The sequence below is a fragment of the Hyperoodon ampullatus genome, assembly GCF_949752795.1.
Source record: "Hyperoodon ampullatus genome assembly, chromosome: 8".
Lineage (NCBI taxonomy): Eukaryota > Metazoa > Chordata > Mammalia > Artiodactyla > Ziphiidae > Hyperoodon > Hyperoodon ampullatus.
In genome coordinates this window covers 1,563,335-1,581,932 of record NC_136921.1, presented here as the reverse complement: position 1 = coordinate 1,581,932, position 18,598 = coordinate 1,563,335, and the positions used below count along the sequence as shown (strand labels likewise).

Here is an 18,598-nt window from a genome sequence, read left to right as displayed (position 1 = left end):
CACAGTTCAAATGAGACTGCTTCTGTGAACGTGCTCTGCTTACATGGTCAAGATAAAATCCCAATTCAAACTGACAATCAGCATGGACTTCTAAAATTTTCCAAATCTGAAAGACTAAAAACAGCTTTTTCAGTAAATATTTCAAAAGCGTAAAAAACCTACCTTAGGCGCAATTCTACCTACTCAATATTAAAGTAAAATCCAACTCAGATAAGTAACTGTATATCTGAGTAAATAGTGTTACTCTGCAGGACACAAGTTCATACCTAGCTTCTCTGCTATTTCTTTTGCAAGCTTGCCTTTCCCCGAACATATGTTGCCATCTACAGTTATCACTTTGCTCTTTTCTGTCAGCTTTTTGGTCGTTCTTTCACCAAGCAGGTATGCCAGCGGGCCGTACTGCAGCTTGCTCTGGACACTTGTATGAATTCCTCCCTGAAAAACACACATCATACAACAGCACCACGTGAGCATTCTGGTCACCGCAGGCATCAGCAGCTATTAGGTAAATATAAATGCCAAGAAGACCCTCGGTGACAAAACAGCCAACATCGACATCTGTATAACCTATTTGTTGAATGACTGCCTCTCAGCCCCACCCCCAACGTAAGTTCATAAAGGCAGGGGTTGCCTGTTTTGATCACTGCTAAATCCTCAGGGCCTGGAACAGGACACACTTACCACGTTCAATAAAAATTGGATGGATGGATGGATGGACGGATGACAGAAAGGCAGGAAGGAGGGGGACGGGGAGACAGGGCAGAAGGGAATAAAGAACATTTCTCTAGTGCAGGCTCCTGTCCTGAGCTCTGGAACGGGTTATCTCATGCCTTTAAACAGCTCCTGATGTCCTAGATGTCCTGAAAGTACCTGAAAGCTAAGAGACCTAAAACTGAAATTCAGCATCCACACCCCAAGCCCCAGTCTGCTCCCCTCCCAAGCTCCCCATCCACCATCTACCAAGCAGAACAGAGCAAAATCAAGGGTCACCTTTGATACCCTCCTCCTTCCTCCAACTCCATAATCACTCACAAAACCCTACTGATCCTAATCTTAAGTCCCTCTGGCCAGCGCCCCCCCACCCCCAGTGCACCAATTCTGCGGACGTCCTCATGCCTCTCGTCTGCAACGCAAATGCCTGCTCTGTCTCCTGTCTCCAGCATCCCAATCTACTCCCCACACTAAAACTCAAACAACCTCTATCCCTGAAAAACAAAACAAAAAACCCCCCACAGATCAGCAAGGGGAGGAGCTGGAAAGACCCATGCAGTACCGCATTAGAGCTACAGACACAGTATGAACTCGTGTTTAGTGGACAGCAGATGCAGACAGTCACACAGAGAAATACTTATAGATATGGGTATATACACAGGTTAGTATAATACATTTCCTTGCTCTGTCTGCTGAGAGGACCTAGAAGCAACAACACTCCAAGATCAATTACACGGAGTACCTAGGTCTTGATTTCTAATGCCATTCTCCAGTAAAAGGAACAAGGGCTCCTCAGAGAAATGGCTGATTCTATGACTACCATCTTGCCCGGCCAGGTAGTAAGGAAGTGCTCCAACACACACCACGAGGGGCAGGTTACAGGGATACAGGAGCCACCTGAAAGGGCTCCCAATGGCCACAGCTGGAACGGTCTGAGCAACAAAGTAGAGCTGTACTGAATTTTACCCCAAAATATAAAATAAATATACACAAGTCCATACTGGTATAAATAAATAAATGCGGAGAAGAGACAAACCTCCCATAAAGAATTCCAAACAATTTATGGGCTACTCTGCCTTCGAGGAAGGGAGCATAATCCCCCACTCCCTGTGTGCACGCAGTGACTCCCCTCCAAAGAGGACACGATGGAAAGGGGGAAGCAAGAGTAACTTCACAGCAGAGACACGACCACTACCTCAGCCAGGTGATGAAGGTCATCAGTGATAAGTCATGCTCACAGTGTACCTTTCATATTATGTGATGAGAACAGCACTTTGCCTCTGCGCTCTTCCTCCTAAGAACACACAGCCCCAGTCAGGTCACGAGAAAATATCAGACGAGTCCCACTGAGGGACTAACTACCCACCCAGTACTGCTCAAAACCGCCAAGCTCATCAGAAACAAGGAGAATCTGAGAAAGCACCGCAACCAAGAGAAGCAAACAGGAGGAATGATACATATCAAAATGCTCATAGAAGTAACACCTGCAACAACAAACAACTGGAACCAACCAAAGGTCCATCGACAGGAGACCAGGATGGTACATGGCAGGATGTTCTCTATATATTCCAAAACTCTCAAATCCCAACAACTGTGAACACCTAATTTACTCAGTTGCAACTGTGTGTCATTCACTCATTCATTTATTCATTCAGCAACTGTTTATTAGATTCCCATACTATGCAGTCTTTTTTCTAGACAATGGGGATACAGCAGTGAGGCAAAAGATTCCACAGGAAAACAAAACAAGTAACTATACAGCATATTAAGTGCGTGCTGTGAAGGGGAGGACGGTTTACGGGGTGGGATGTACGTTAAAACGGGTGGTCACGGAACCCTCGCAGAAAGAGTGACATTTGAACCAAGACGACGGCAGTGAGGGAACTGGCCACGTGGCTATCTGGAAGAGGGTCTCCCTCTCGGGCAGGGGGAACAGTAAGCGCCAACGCCCTGAGGCAAGAGCACTGCAAGGATCAGCAAGGCCAGTGTAACTGGTGCCAAGTGGACTGGATGGGGGAAGAGTAGCAGATGAGATAAGTGACGAGGTGTTAATCATATTGGTACCTTGCACCCCAGAAATTAATCACTCTCTCCTCCAGGCTACCTCTGAGACATGTGCAAACTGTTTCCCATCTGTGTCTCCAACTTGAATATACCTCAGATGTGGCACACAGCAGGTGCACAGTGATATGTGAATAAAGCAATCAACTATTCCCTGACTTCAAATCTTTAGAAAGTGCTTTTTTATGGTTATGATAGGCTTTCTATTATTTCCCATCCTCAGTCCCATTTTTCGGCTCTCTGGAATCACAGGGAATAAGTGATCTTTCACGACACATTTCCAATTCCTTCAATTATTCCAAGTAACAAGCTGTATACCCTTTTCATCTTATTCATTTTTCTCTGGGCATACTGAAGTCCATCTACATCCCCTGTAGGGAGTAGGGTCCAGAGGTGAACACAGTTTTACAGGTGGGTCCATCTAGTGTGTGCCCGGCAGCCCCCTCTACCCTGGGCCCCTCACTTTCACTAATGCAGGGAAGTACGCTGGGTGTTATAAAGACAATCACCTTTCCCTCTTTCATTCTTTCACTCTTTCTTCTATTTTGCAGCCCGAGTTATCTCCTGAAAACATTTATATGACTTTTTAATAAGGCTATTGTACTGTTCAAAATCCTTTGCTCATCAAAATCCTGAGCACAGAGGTCAAGCCCCTTTACAGTTCGACACCAACGTTGCTCCAGCCACTAGTATCCAAAGGAGCTATGATACAGTCACTGTCATAAAATCGTTTTCCTAAGGTTTCCAGCCACAGTTCATTTGCTTATCTTGTTGAATCTGCGTACAGTGTCATTCCACTGTCTCTACCATAGGAAGTCCTCCTAATCCTTCCAGATCTAACCTGAACGCCTTCTGTCGTTTCTGCTCAACGTCACATCGCCCCTTACCTGGCCCTTGACAGCGCTGCCACATGAATTAATGAATGAATGAGCGCCCCCAGGCTCTCGGGGCTCGCCCACACCAGCTCATCCGTCTATCGCACAATCGCACTGGGTAATGATATCTGCAACCTGGCCTCCCCAAGCAGGGCGGCCAGGCCGCCTATTCCCCTCCGGGCCCCACGTTCTGCTCGGAGCTGAGAGAAAACGACCTGGAGAAGCTCGCGGCGGCCCTTCCGAGGCCTGCCCTCGCGACTCAGGACCAAACACTCCAGGGGACAGTGGGATCCTCCCCGAGAATGACGCCGGGAGGCCCGGGGAGGTGAGGAAGGGGCGGCGCCAGGAGGACAAGCCAGGTCCCACCCGCGGCCCCCGCCCGCCGCCGCCTCACCACGCGCTGGACGACCGCCGCGAGGCCCCGAGAGGTCGCGGACACGGGGACCAGTCTCAGCAGCCTCAAGGCCATGGCTCCGCGGTCAGCACCGGCTCAAGGACCCGAGGGGACGCAGTCGCGACAGGGCGCCTCCCGCGACCGACGCGCCACAGTGACGTCACGGCCGGGATGCCCGCGCCGCGCCTGTCGGGAACTTCCGGGCGGCGGACGCAGGCGCGCAGAGCGCAGCTGGGGGCTGATTTACCTCGGGTCTCCTTTGGCGCCTGCCTCCTCTGGACCTTGTAGTGCCCGCCTGCCGCCCGGGCTCCAAGAGGAGGGCCTCCCGCCGCCCAGGCTCTAAGGTGAGGCCTGCCCACTGCCCGGTCTTGAGGCCGCGCAGTGCCGGGAGCCGAGGCCGCCCCAGACCTCGTAGTTACTGCTGCAGCACATCCCGCGCCCAGGACGCTCCCCACCCTCCCAAACTCCCTAGACCAGCAGGTGCGGACTTCAAAACCACCTCCTTGAAAGTGTCTCCATAGTTCACAAACCACCCGAGGCTAGGAAGGCGGCCTGGGGCTGGGGCGGGGGGCGAAAGGAGCGCCGGTGTGAGAGCGACCCAGGACGAGCGCGGGCGTCCGAGAGGCTCTGAAGAAGGACCGTAGACTGACCTTCCCGACCCACGGCGCTTGTCCAGCAGGGCTGGCCTGGCTGAGGTCCGCGCATCCTCCACCTCCCCAGGGCCCATCTCCCCGCCTGGCTCACGACTCCAGGTCTAAGAGGTCTCATACCCCTTGGCGGGCCTGGTGGTGTTGACACCTTGAGTAACATGCAAACAAAAGCTGTCCTCATTCCGCCGTTAAAACCTCAATCAATCGATCCAATGACCTGGGGCCTCAGTTCCTTTCAGGTTAGTAGGTGACTTTCATGTGAGATTTCTTACCTACTAGCTGCCGTTTGAAAAGGTTTTATGATCCTCACTCTCCTCCTCGGGCTTATTTTTAACGCCCTAACTTTCCTTTTGTTTAAATTTCATTTGGTTTTCAACTTTTCAGAATGATCATGGAGTTGTAAAAACGAAGGTCCTTTCAATGGATGTTTCTCTAATAAGAGAATCCCTGCTTGTCCAGAATACAGATTCCTAGTCCCCAGTGCCAGAGGGTCTGATTTAGAAGATCTGGGATGGGCCCTAAAATGTGTTTAACAAGCTTCCAGCTAATTCTGATGTAAATGAGCCACATTGAGAGAATAGGGTTCTGCACCCTGCGTTGTCTGAGAGCATGGGCCACTTCCAGATCCTACACCACTGTGCCCCCAGCCCCAAGCAAAGCTCCTAACACATCACAGGTGCACCTCAAAAACAGTTGGATGAGCAGGTGTGACCAGGTAGCCCTAAGTCATCCAGCCCTGTGGAGTCACCGCTTATTACCCAAGGCTTGGCTCCACGTTCTGATATGTCTGAGAAGCTCCGTGTCCTTGCCAGCGCGTCTGAGAAGTCCGGGGGGGTGAGGGTGGGGACACCTCCCTGTCAGATTCTCTGGCCTTGTGTCACTGTCCACCCCATTCGCACCTTCCCTCCAGCACTCGGGTTGTCTTTCCTGCTTCACCCCAAGCAAACACACATCCTTCATCTCACTTCCCAAGACAAAGTTCTGTGTTTAACAACTTTTACTGATGGCCTAGTGAAAAAGGGAGAGCGATCCCAGTAGGAAACAAAATAACCTTAAATTAAATAGCGGACATCACTGTCCTAGGACTAGGGAAAGAATTCTTCGGCTTGACACCAAGTGCATAATACAAAAAAGGAAAAATTGGTAAATTGGACCTCATCAAAATTTTAAAAACGTTTTGCTCTGTGAGAAACGCTTAGAGGATGAAAAGGCAACTGTGGGGATGGGGGTGGGGGTGGACACCTGCAAACCACAGGTGTGACCAGGCACACGCATCTAGAACACATAAAGAAATCTCAAAACTGAACAGTAAGAAACAAGTAATCCAATTAAAAAGCGGGCAAAAGACATGAACAGACATTTCACTGAAGAGGTTATGCACATAGCCAATAAGCACATGAAAAGATGTTCAACATCATCAGCCATTAGACAAATGTAAATTAAATCCACAATGAGCTACCACTTCGCACTTATCAGAAAGGCCAAATTAAAAAAACAGTGGTAACACCAAATGGTGGAGAAGATGAAGAGAAGCTAGTTCACTCATACACTGCTAGTAAGAATGGAAAAAGGTACAGCTGCTCTGCTAAAGAGCAGTTTGGCAGTTTCCAAATTGGAAAAGTTGTAAAACTAAAAATGAACTGTAATACAACCTAGCAATTATAGTCTTAAACATTAACCCCAGAGAAATGAAAATTTAGGTTCACAGAGAAACTCGAATGAATGTTCATAGCAGCTTCATTCCTAGCAGCTAAAAACTGAGAACCACCCACCTGTTCTTCAAAGGTGAACAGCTAAACAAAGTGTGGTACATCCATACCATGGAACACTGCTCGGCTAGAAAAACCAATGGACTGTTGATATAGGCAACAGCCTGGACTCCTGGAGAGAATTATGTTGAGTGAAGAAAGTCCATCTCAGAAGATTACATACAATATAATTCTGCTTAAATAACATCCCTGAAATAACAAAATTATATAGAGATGGAGAACAGATTAGTGGTCACCAGAGGCTAGGGAATGGGGGGTTGTGATGGAAACGTTCCATATCTTGATGGTCGTGGTCCACGAAGCTACACAGCTGACAAAATAGCATAGAGCTACAAGCGTATCTGCATATGCATGCGCACGCACGCACACACACACACACACAGGTGCACGCACATAGGTGAATGCATGTATAACTGGTAGAATCTAAGTTCCATGGATTGCATCAAAGTCAGTGTCCCAATGTGGAGGCTACCGTCATGTAGGACAGTGTCATCGGGGAAGACAGGGTGAAGGGTGCACAGAACCTCCCTCCATCTTTCTTTGAAACTTCCTGTAAATCTGTAATTGTTTCAAGAAGAAAGTTTTAAAAATTGTGTTCTATGTACCAGCAACAAGAGAGAGAAAAAATTTTTAATTTTAACTTTAAAAATTTAAAAGAAAGGATGCCATTTGTGTTAGAATTAAAAAAAAAAAAAAACCAAAAAACTGAAATCCCCAGAAACATGTGAAAGAGCCCTACACTGAAAACCACAAAAGTGTATCGAGAAATTGAAGGACTTGTAAATGAAGAGAGGATTTGCCTTATTCTTAGATTAAAAGTCTCAAAATTGTAAAGAGGACAGTTACCTCCAAATTGATCTATAGATTTAATACAATCCCAATAAAAAGCCCCCCAAGTTTTCTTTTGTTGAAATTGACAAGCTGATTCTAAAATGTATCTCCCCCAACCCCCATTTAGGAAGGACTAAGAATAACCAAGGCGATCTTGAAGAAAAAAAACAAGGACAGAGGATTTATTACCAGGTATCAAGATATATGAAACAGCTGTAGTAATTACAACAGCATAGTATTAGTGCAGGAATAGACAAACAGACCAATGGGACAGAATGAGGAGTACAAAAAGAGGTAAGGGTAGATAGATAGACAGATAGGTAGATAGATAGATAGACAGATAGATAGGTATTTGGTTTATGAAAAGGGTGACACTGCGGAGGGGAAAGCATGGTCTTTTCAATAAATAGTGGGTTCTTGTCAATTTCATATCCCTACAGAAAAGAATTAATGTTGACCCATATCTCATACCATAAATAAAAATTAGTTTCAGATGGACTGAATCTAAACATGAAAGGTAAAACAACAAAGCTTCTGGAAGTAAACAGGAGAATATCTTCATGATCTTGGAATAGGCAAACAAATGGAAAATAAAGAACTAACTATAAACGGGGAAAATGAAAAAATTGGACATCAAAATAACTTCTCTTCATCAAAAGACACCATTAAGAGAATGAAAGGCAAGCCCAGACACTAGGGCATTTTTGCAGTAAATATAACCAACAGAGGCCATGGACCCAGAATATGTAAGAACTCCTGCATGTTAAAAAGAAAAAGTGACTCAATATAAAAATAGGCAAAAGACCTGATGGCAAGGGCCCTTCAGAAAGGGCACATCCAGAAGGACATTAAACCACTAAACTTACAAAAGTGCCCAGAAGACTTGGCCATTGGAAATGCGAGTTAAGGTTGCAGTGAGAACTTCTTCTGCAACCCCAGAAGAATGGCAAATAGAGAATGCTTAGAATGCCAAGTGTTGGTAAGGATATGGAGCTACTGGAATTCTCATGCACCCACTTGGGAAAACAGTCTTGCTGTTTCTATGAAGCCTGATCATACGTGAATCTTTTGTTGCAGGAATTGTAGGCATAGCCTTTATGTACGTAGGTCTGGCCTAGCACACAGCTCAGAAAACTGTATGTACATTCAAGAAAAGACACAAACCAGTTATTTATGGCAGCACTATCCATAATAGGCAGTATCCATAATTCTATCCCCAACAGTAAAATGCATAAATGTATTGTGATGTATTTGTACTGTGGGATATTACACATTATATGTGTGTATTATTGCTACATGCAGAAACATTGAGGATTCACTTAAAAATCATAATGAATGCAAGAAGTCAAATGTAAAATCATCCTTCATGGTTTTATTCATAAAAACCTCAAAAACGTCAAAAGTAGTATCTGGTGTTAGAAGTCCAGATAGTGGAAATCCTGGGGACGGCGGCGTGAGGGTAGCTTCTGACTCTTGATCTGGGTGCTGGTGACATAAGTGTGGTTCTTTTGTGAAACCAAATCCAGATGAAGACTTATTATTTATTCACAGTTCTGTAGGTTTGCTAAATTTCATTTAAAATTTTTCTTTAAAAAACATAAAGTGGGAATTCCCCAGTGGTCCAGTCGTTAGGACTCTGCACTTTCACTGCTGAGGGTGCGGGTTCGATTCCTGGTGGGGGAACTAACATCCTGCAAGCTGCGTGGCACAGCCAGAAAGAAATTAATTAATTACATAAAGTGTCACTATTAAAGTAAAGTGTCCTATAAGATGTTGTTTTTATTATCACCACAGATTAGATTATAGGACATTTAATTGTGCTACTGTGAAAGTTGACCTAAGTCCAGAGCCTTTTTCAGAGCATCCTTGAATTCTTTGTTCCTCAGACAGTAGATCAAGGGGTTGATGATTGGGGTGAGGACAGTGTAAACAGCAGAGATGAGCTTGTTGGAGCTCCGGGAATCAATGGCCTGGGGCCAGACGTACATGAAGACCGAGGCCGTGTAGAAGATGGTGACCACGGTGAGGTAGGAGGCGCAGGTGGAGAAGGCTAGCCGACGGCCCGTGGCCGAGGGGATGCGCAGGACGGCCAGGGTGATGTGTCCGTAGGAAAGCATGGTGGCCACGAGCGGGAACACCAGGATGATGAAGGCCAGGACAAAGTCGACCAGCTCGGTGGTCGAGAAGTCCGTGCAGGCCAGTTTGAGGATGGGGGAGATGTCACAGAAGACGTGCTTCAGGACACTGGAGCCACAGAACGCGGTGCTGGAGATAGAGTAGACCTTGATCACAGAGGTGGCGAAGCCACTTACGAAGGAGAAGGCCACCAGCTGGACGCACAGCCCCATGGTCATGATGGCTTGGTAGCAGTCGCAGGCCATGGGGGCCAGGAGCACACACTCGGTGCACACCAGGGAGCTGAAGAAGTAGAGCTGAGTCATGCAGCCGATGAAGGAGATGCATCCCCGCTGCATGAGGAAGCCGTCCAGCATCTTAGGGATGATGTCAGACACATACCAGATCTCCAGGGACGACATGATGCCCAGAAAGTAGTGCATGGGCCTGTGGAGGGAGGAGCTGCCCCAGGTGGTGAGGATGACGGCCAGATTCTCCACCAGCACGAAGAGGGAGGTGAGAAGGAAGAGGAGGGAGAGCAGGTGCTGCAGCCGGGGGGCCGGGGGGAAGCCCACCAGGATGAAAGCGCCGACCTTGGTCACGCTCTCCCCCTCATCCTTCCGTGTGGGGAGCCCAGGGTTGCAAACGAGCTTCGTGCCAGATGAGGGCCGAGGACGGCTGGGGAAGAAAGCAGAGCTCAGCCTGGGGGTGCGTTCTGGCCCAAGAAGGGGACAGCGGGCTCCTGGAGCAGCACGGGAGCAGACAGTGTCTCCAAGTTAGGCCTTTACCGCCGAACGTGGCGGCTCTAGGTCTCCTGGCGACCCGTGGGGCTCCGGAATACACTGCCCTTTTCCTCCCCCTGGCAATCTTGAAACTGTCTAATTGCTCTTATAACCCAGACTTTCCCAAGGAATCTAACAACAATAACGATGCACAGCCCGTCGCCACCAGGGTCACCTATATTAGTAGATTCTTGGTCTTTCACCTGGTTTCACAGATGATTGTACAAGAAGAAGGGACACCAGGAGGGCTCATGGGACGGTGGGGTGTATGGCAGCCAGCTTAACCAGACCCCAGACCCATGGGGTCTCTCCACAGGGCTGGGGGTCTGCAGGAGCAGAAGCAGCCTCCCAGGCCAAGAGGGGAGAGTGGTCACATGTCTATCTTTGCACCATGTCAAGGCCCCCTTAAAATATGGTAAAGGAATAAAAAGATAAAACCCCATAACATCAAAAAGATCTGGAGGGGAGTATCAGCAAGGGGAGGTGTCAACCCGATTCTGGAGGAGAGAAAACAGAAGGCAGAGGGTGGCTGGGCAGCAGAGGGGAGGAGTCCAGAACGTTCTCAAGGGGCCTGTCACTGAGGGAGAGGCCACCTGTCCAGCATGTGACAGGGGTGATGGGGGAGTGAAAGGGGCATGAAAACAGGGCTCCTACGTGCAGTGTTTCCAGAACAGTCCAGTGGCGGCTCCGGCACGCTCTCTCCATCCTGCAGGTGGGTCCCCCAGAGCCAGCCTCAATGCCATAAAGGAGCACCTAGCCCTTATTAAGTGTCAGGTGTATCCACATAAATCCCCCCCTGTAATCCTCACCACGGCCCTGGGAGAACAAGGCTCACATTCTTCAGATGAAATTCTGAGGCTCACAGTGGACAGTTCATGGACTTACCCAAGGTCGTGGCAGCACCAGGACACACGGGTCCTCAGCTGTGGCTCTTCCTGAGGGATATCAACAAGAGAAAAAAGTGAACCCATTTGGGTGTGGGCTAGAAATTTGGAATTGTTAAGATGGACAGTTAGAGTTTCTGGTTGCCCCTTGACACTATTCTAACAGGCTATAAAATGAAAGTTCACAAAATAAACAGTATTAGCCAGAAGAAAAGGCAGAGATTTACGCAGTGGTTCTTTTTATAGCTTCATTTTACAGATGAGGAAAATGACACACCAAGAGCTTAGACAATTCCTAAAGGCAGTCAGTCATGCAATGGTCAGTGTTAGAGTCTCAAAGTCACCACTTTCCGAGAAAACTGACAAGTGAAGACAGAAAGCTCAACATCGCGACAATATAAACACAAGAATTGTTAGGGTTGCTTCAGAGAAAGCCAGTGGCCTCAGGTGCTTCACCAGCACGAATCTTCCCTTTATACCAGGAGCAGAGCTTCCTCATGTTTTGTAAACTGTCACAGGGCATGGGAATTTCTTCCCAATTCATTTCACAAAGTGGCCAATTCCTTTGCACAAAAGGAGAACTGTATGCCAATTATCTTTTTTTTTTTTTACTATACTTACAAAAGTCTAATAAAAAGCCAGCAAATAGCACCCAGCAGCACATTAGGAAGGCAGACACTGCAGACAAGCAAGCGTGCCACCGCTCGGAGTGCACAGAGGCTGCCAGGCTGGCAAAGCAACTAAAATGATCACACAAGAGCCCAGCTGATGTGGAAAGGCTTAGATTAAAAACGATTCCAAACTTTTTATATATTTGTCATCCCCAAATAAGTGGTTTATTTTAATATATAAATAATCTCTGACTCAACATAGAAAACAAACTTATGGTTACCAATGGGGAAAGAGCGGGGGGATAAATTAGGAGTTTGGGATGAACAGATACACACGACTGTATATAAAACAGGTAAACAACAAGGACCTACTGCACAGCACAGGGAACTCCACTCGATATCCTGTAATAACCTATGATGGAAAAGAATCTGAAAAAGAATAGATATATGTATATACACATTATATATATATTTGTCTCAATCACTTTGCCGTACACCTGAAACTAACACAACATTGTAAATCAACTATACTCCAATAAAAATTTCAAACTAAAAAAATGTCATACCTTTTGTTGTAGATTCTTGTAGCAATGGCTTCCGATAAATCATGACTTCAGATAAAAAATAATAATAATAATCTCTTAACCAATAGCCTGTAACATCCCTGTGGTTGACACCAGAATCACTCCCGTCCCGCTGAGATCAGGATAAAGATGTCTTCTTCATAACCAGCACGACACAACAACACTGCCCTCTGCTACCTACTACAAAAAGGAGAAAGTAGACAAAATTATCATTATTTCCAGATAACATGGCTTTTATTTATTTTCTTTTTTTAACATCTTTATTGGAGTATAACTGCTTTACAATGGTGTATTAGTTTCTGCTGTTTAACGAAGGGAATCAGCTATACATATACATATATCCCCATATCCCCTCCCTCTTGCGTCTCCCTCCCACCCTCCCTATCCGATAACATGGTTTTTAACTTAGAAAATCCAGAACCTTATTATAATTAAGGGATTTCAAAACCGATATTATAACTGTCTTCGTATATTCCAGCAATTAATAACGAAAACGTTCCTTGATGAGAAAAATATATTGTAAAGCTACTAATATTTCCAAACGGATTTTAAAATTTAATTCGATTATAGTTGAAATCTCACCAATTTTATTTTTCTTAAAACAGAATGAAGGGCTTCCCTGGTGGCACAGTGGATAAGAATCCGCCTGCCAATGCAGGGGACACGGGTTCGAGCCCTGGTCCGGGAAGATCCCACATGCCACAGAGCAACTAAGCCCGTGCACCACAACTACTGAGCCTGTGCTCTAGAGCTAGCAAGCTACAACTACTGAGCCCGCATGCCACAACTACTGAGCCTGTGTACCTGGAGCCCACGCTCTGCAACAAGAGAAGCCACCGCAATGAGAAGCCCGCGCACCGCAACAAAGAGTAGCCCCGCTCGCCGCAACTAGAGAAAGCCCGTGCACAGCAACAAAGACCCAATACAGCCAAAAATTAAAAAAAAATAAATTAATTAGTTTAAAAAACAGAATGAAATAATTCTTAAAATCATCTGCAAGTATGAACAGATGGGAATAGCAAATAAAGTTCATGAAAAAGAAAGGAGAGGATTAACGAACAGGACTTGCTATTTTGGAGATAAGAAAATACAATAAAATGGAACTCATAGTTTAATAAAATAAATGTTAAAAGTAATGAGTACTGCCATTTAGTCAATGGGACAGTGTGGAAACTGTAGAAAGTCCTAAATCAGAGCTCATGGGATATAATTAGTGAGGAAAGGGTGGATTGCTTAATAAGTGATGCCAAGGTCGTAGGTTAAATATTTGTTAAAAAACTAAATGACTCTTTTCTCTATATGTTACATCAGAAAACAAACTTCCGCTGGATAAAGCATCAGTACTTGCAGGTCCACCAGCCCCATCCTCCTTGTCCATGGACACCAGTGGAGCAGAGAGTATGGCCGGCAAGCGTGGAGACATAATCCACTCGCTAGGGGCCTGCCGGCTCCTTGGTTTCCTTTGGGCTTTGGGTGTTAGAGAATAAGTCAAAGATTTAGATGAGCAACATTTTAAGAATACCTGGGGGGCAGGTTTCATGGCGGGGCAGAGGGAGCATTTAAATGAAGCCTGAGCAATGCTGCAGGTCCCTTCCAGACACCATTGTGTTATTATGCCCCCTTCTTATCCTACACGTTTTATAACAGAAAACTCTTTACACCCTCACTTTGATCATCGTTTTGGAAAATCAGCACATTCCACACAGAAGCACAGATTTCTGGCTTCTCCTGAACAGTTGGAAGGGCTGGGGCGGCTTCCGTGTCCCCGTGCACCCCGAAGGGCTGGATCTTCCTCCGGGCTCTCCTGTTTGCCGCTGTCTCCGATGAGCCCCCAGACGTCCCCCCGACTTGGCACCTCTGTCACGCCTGGCCCCCTCTCGTCCTTCAATGCTCACCGGCAGCCATGGTCTGGGTTCCTGCCCCCTCGGCCCGCAGCCACCTGGCTTCTGTCCCCACGCGCCGTGGACCGGTGGCCCCCCAGATGCCAGTGACCAGCCCTTCCCTAATTTCTGGGGGATGTTTCGTTCCGTCTCCACTCGCCTCGCCTCCGCATTTGGTGCTGTGGCCCCAGCCTTCTGCTCTCACTGTCCACACTCAGCAAAGCCACCCACCTCCAGTCTCCACCAGATGGCGCCCGCACCGCCCTGTCCCTCTGCAGATCCCACCCGTGCGTCCAGCGGACGACAGGAGGCCTCCACGGGCCCTGGAGTCCACGCCCTCCTTGTGTTCATCTCGGACCACGGCACCACCATCTACCCTGCTGCCCGGGCGGACACCAAGCTTCGGCTCTTCTCACCCCCGTGGCTAAGACAAGGCTGGTCCCACCCCTCCCACAGCCTCGTGTCTCTCCAGCAGGCTCCCTTGTCTCCACCCTCGTGGGCTTCCTCCAGCCACCGCGAGTTCAGGCTCCATCACCACACCCGGAATGATCGTCACCGAAACTCTGCCTGGTCCTCCTCCACGGTCCCTGACTCCATCTGGTCCACGCTGCGCAGTGCAGAGAACTGCACGCAGATCCCTCTCCCAGCCGCATCCGTCCAGCGTTCCCCGCACAAACGTCGCTCTCCTGAGCAAAGCCCTCTGCTGCCCCCTCGCTCCTGTCTGTCCCTGTCGAACGATAGAATCCTGCCTGAGGAATCACGTTCAGTCCCCGAGAGCACCCTGCTGACCTCAGGTACCCCTGCCGCCCCGTCACCAGCGGAACTTGGGCATCCGTCAGGTCTCGGCTGTGATCTCCTCCCGAGGGCTCCCTGGGCTCCCAGCACTGCTATGAGATGCCCCCAAAGGGAGAGTTCAGGATTTGGGTGCAGAAGGGAGGTGCACACTTGTGAGAGAAAGGAGGAGGAAGACCTTGTTTTGGGATGTGTTGGATCTGAGGGACCACCATGTAGAGACACAGTTAGTAGGGCCGCGTTGTTCAGACCTCACGGAGGAAGCAGGGGAGGGGCCCCTACTTATCCATCCCTCTGATACTTACTGAGCGCCCACTACTGGGAAGTGATGGTTTCAAGGCACTTGGGGTCGATGGGGAGAGAAAACAGTAGGAAACTTCTGTCTCCATGAAATATAAGTTCTAGGGAGGGCAGGGAAGCAGACAGAACAGTAAACACCACTCATAACGTGCAGATAAGCTGCTTAGGGTGTACGGAGGTTGTGAGTGAGACCGGAAGGCAGGTCCGGGTTAGGGCCGTGGGGAGCAAGTGTCAGTGAGAAGGCGACACCGACCCAGGGGCAAAGTCCCCACGGGGTGAGGACTGGCCAGGGGGCTACGGGTGGAGGGAGGGACACCGGGGCACCTCTGGGTGCGTGGAGGGCGGCAAGGACACAGCCTGGCTGGAGCAGAGTGACACAGAGCAGTGGTTGGGGGCTCTGTCACCAAGGGAGGGGGGGACGTCAGCAGAACCTCGTGGGCCATGGGGAGGCCAGTGGCTTTCACGCTGAGATGGGCAGCAGCCCTTAGTCTGACGGGCCGGAGCAGAGTGTTTCAAGGAAGTGACTCTTAGGTTCCTCCGCATTTCTTGTTGCTCTCAAAGTTCCCAGTTATGAGGAAAGTGTGTGGTCATTTCCAGCCTCATCAGAGAGGGGATCAGTGGAAGTTTACATGAGGGCGAGACACAGTGGGATTGAGGGAGACAGTGGAAGGGAGCCTGAGCCGGGTGAGCAGAGGGGAGGATGCGGGTGCGCGGAGGGGAGGAGGCGGGGCCGGAGGGGAGGATGCGGGTGCGCAGAGGGGAGGAGGCGGGGCCGGAGGGGAGGATGCGGGTGCGCAGAGGGGAGGAGGTGGGTGCACAGAGGGGAGGATGCGGGTGCGCAGAGGGGAGGATGCGGGTGCGCAGAGGGGAGAAGACGGGTGCACAGAGGGGAGGATGCGGGTCCACAGAGGGGAGGATGCGGGGGCGGAGGGGAGGATGCGGGTGCACAGAGGGGAGGATGCGGGGATTGGAGGGGAGGATGCAGGTGCACAGAGGGGAGGATGCGGGGGCGGAGGGGCGGATGCGGATGCGCAGAGGGGAGGAGGCGGGGCCGGAGGGGCGGCGGCGGGGGTAGCTCTCCCCCAAATCGGGGGTCCCTTGCACTGAGACTCAGGGCACCCCGATAGGGGACGTGAGCAAAGTGGAGACAGCACCAGCCTGCGCCTCCCTCTCCCACCAACACCCGCTCTGGCTTTGCAGCAAACGGGGAATAGACACAAAGAGTGTTCCTGTCTGAAAACGTCCCTCCGTGTCCAGTTTCAGCAGACTCCTTGTGAGGACAGGAGGGCACGGGAGGGGGACCGGGCAGGCAGGCATGGGTCGGGGAGAGAGATGGAGAGTATCCTATCAGTAGCTTGGGGTGGAGGGCAGGGACAAGCAGACCTTCGGCAGGGCTTCCCCCATGTTCCTAGAGTGGGGGGCGTCTCCTGGGGGGCGGACAAAGTGGGCGGTGGCAAGAGTGCCCCTCGGTGGAGAACTTCAGAGCTCAGGGGGGAGGATGCTGGAGATGCGGGGTGCAGTGGGGTGAAGCACACGGGGAGGAAGCCCCCACCTTGTGAGATCAGGGCCGGGGGCCGCTGGTGTTGAGGGACCTCTCAACCCCGGCCCCGCCCCAAACACTTCCCCCCGAGGGACCAGGTCCAGAGGCAGCCAGACGGACCACTTCACCGAGGGGCAGGACCCCGCGGAAACCTACCTGGAGAGCCGCGGGTGTCCCTGGCCTCCTCCAGCCCAGCGCAGGCCGGGCGTTGCTCCTCTCTGCCCACTGGCCCCTGAGCGGGCGGCCCCCAGCGTGGCCTGGCCCGTCCTGAAGCAGCCGGCCTGCCTCTGAGCATCTGCTAGTTCAAAGGCGGCGCCGGAAGAACGGCTGTTGGCCTCCTCCGCATCGCGCATAGATGTGGGGCTCCAGGGTCTAATTACCCCTCCACGGAGATGTAACTGCCCACATCACCAGTTAGCGCGGAATCTCCCGTCCCGTCCCGGGCCTCCGGTCCCTGCTCGTGACGTCTGCTGGGGTCACAGCCCTACTGGGCCTCGCTGCTGACATTCCCTGTGCCCTGTCCAGGTGTCCAGGCCCTTGACCGAGCTTCCTCCCCTGTCCACTCAGTCTCCAGCCACACAGCACTGACCTTACCAAGACCTCTGCTACCCCTTCCTTTGGGGCTGGGGAGGGGTATGGCTCCTGCTTGGGGGCAGGGGCTGCTCCATGTGCCATGACCGTGGCGTGGTCCAGGGCGATGGACTCGGTGGGGACCCTGCTCTACCTCGGGGTTCATGGATGTTATGCAAACATTTCCAAAAGATGGTTTTGTGTCAGCAGGAGAAACAGGAGTGACCTAGAGACCTGTGCTTGCCCAGTGAGTCTGGGGCTGCCCTTGTTGGAGAATCACTGAGCTTGGACATGGGGAGGAGGATGCAGAAGGGAGGTTGTCATTCTTATAAATAAATACCCCAACTTGCCAGTGACTTTCCTGCTCTCGGGAAAGCCAATGGAATGAAAAAAGGATGGCCGATTACAAAATGGGCAGACAGACGCTTCATCAAAGAGGATAAAAGGATGGCCAAAAGCACAGGAAAAGTGTGCACCACCATTAGCCACAACCTCACTGCTGGCCAGGCTGCAGGGAGACTGGAACTCCCAGACACTGCTGGTGCGGCTGCGACTCTGGTTGTACTGCCACCCTGGGAAACAGCTCAGCAGTTTCTTGTAAAGCTAAGTACATTCACACAAAAACCTATGCACGAATGTTTACAGCAGCTCTTTTCACAATCGTTAAAAGCTGGAAATAACTCGGATGTCCTTTAACAAGCAAATTATACTACGTCCATGCAATAAAAGCTAACCAACTAATGAAGAGTGTGGATGGAGCTCACACTTTTATAAGTTTTTGTCCATTTTGTCCATATCTTCTTATATTTTCCATGTGCATTTCCCTAGCTGCTGATAAAATTGGGCCCCTGCTCATACACTTAGCATCCAGTGACTTTCTTTCTTGAGAAACTATTTAAGTCTTTTACTTGTTTTGCTTTTTTAAAAAATTTTTATTGGAATATAGTTGCTTTACAATGTTGTGTTAGTTTCAGGTACACAGCAAAGTGAATCAGTTATTCATATACATATATCCACTCTTTTCTAGATTCTTTTCCCATATAGGTCATTACAGAATATTGAGTAGAGTTCCCTGTGCTCTACAGCAGGTCCTTATTAGTTATCTATTTTATATATAGTAGTGTGTATATGTCACTGCCAGTCTCTGAATTAATCCCTCCCCTCCTTACCCCTTATCCTCTTACCCCCTGGTAAAAGACTTAAGTCTTTTACTTGTTTTTAATTGAACTCACTGTATTTCTTTCATTGA

General features: G+C 49.4%; 2 protein-coding genes across 2 annotated transcripts in view; both read right to left on the bottom strand.

Annotated features, from left to right (window-relative positions):
• NDUFA10 (NADH:ubiquinone oxidoreductase subunit A10) overlaps positions 1–4,129 on the bottom strand; it is a 47,518-nt gene extending 43,389 nt beyond the window's left edge. The window contains exons 1-2 of the mRNA XM_079709592.1: positions 4,042–4,129; positions 267–435 (exon numbers count right to left, since the gene is read on the bottom strand). Of these exons, the coding sequence (XP_079565718.1) occupies positions 267–435; positions 4,042–4,116 (244 nt within the window). The 5' untranslated portion in view covers positions 4,117–4,129. The remainder of the gene's footprint in view (positions 1–266; positions 436–4,041) is intronic.
• A 4,982-nt stretch (positions 4,130–9,111) lies between these two features.
• LOC307056965 (olfactory receptor 6B2-like) lies at positions 9,112–14,172 on the bottom strand (the record flags this gene model as incomplete). Its single annotated transcript, XM_079709942.1, has 2 exons — positions 9,112–10,121; positions 14,163–14,172. 2 exons carry the CDS (start codon positions 14,170–14,172, stop codon positions 9,112–9,114), a joined length of 1,020 nt encoding a protein of 339 aa, XP_079566068.1.
• Between the last annotated feature and the right edge of the window lie 4,426 nt (positions 14,173–18,598).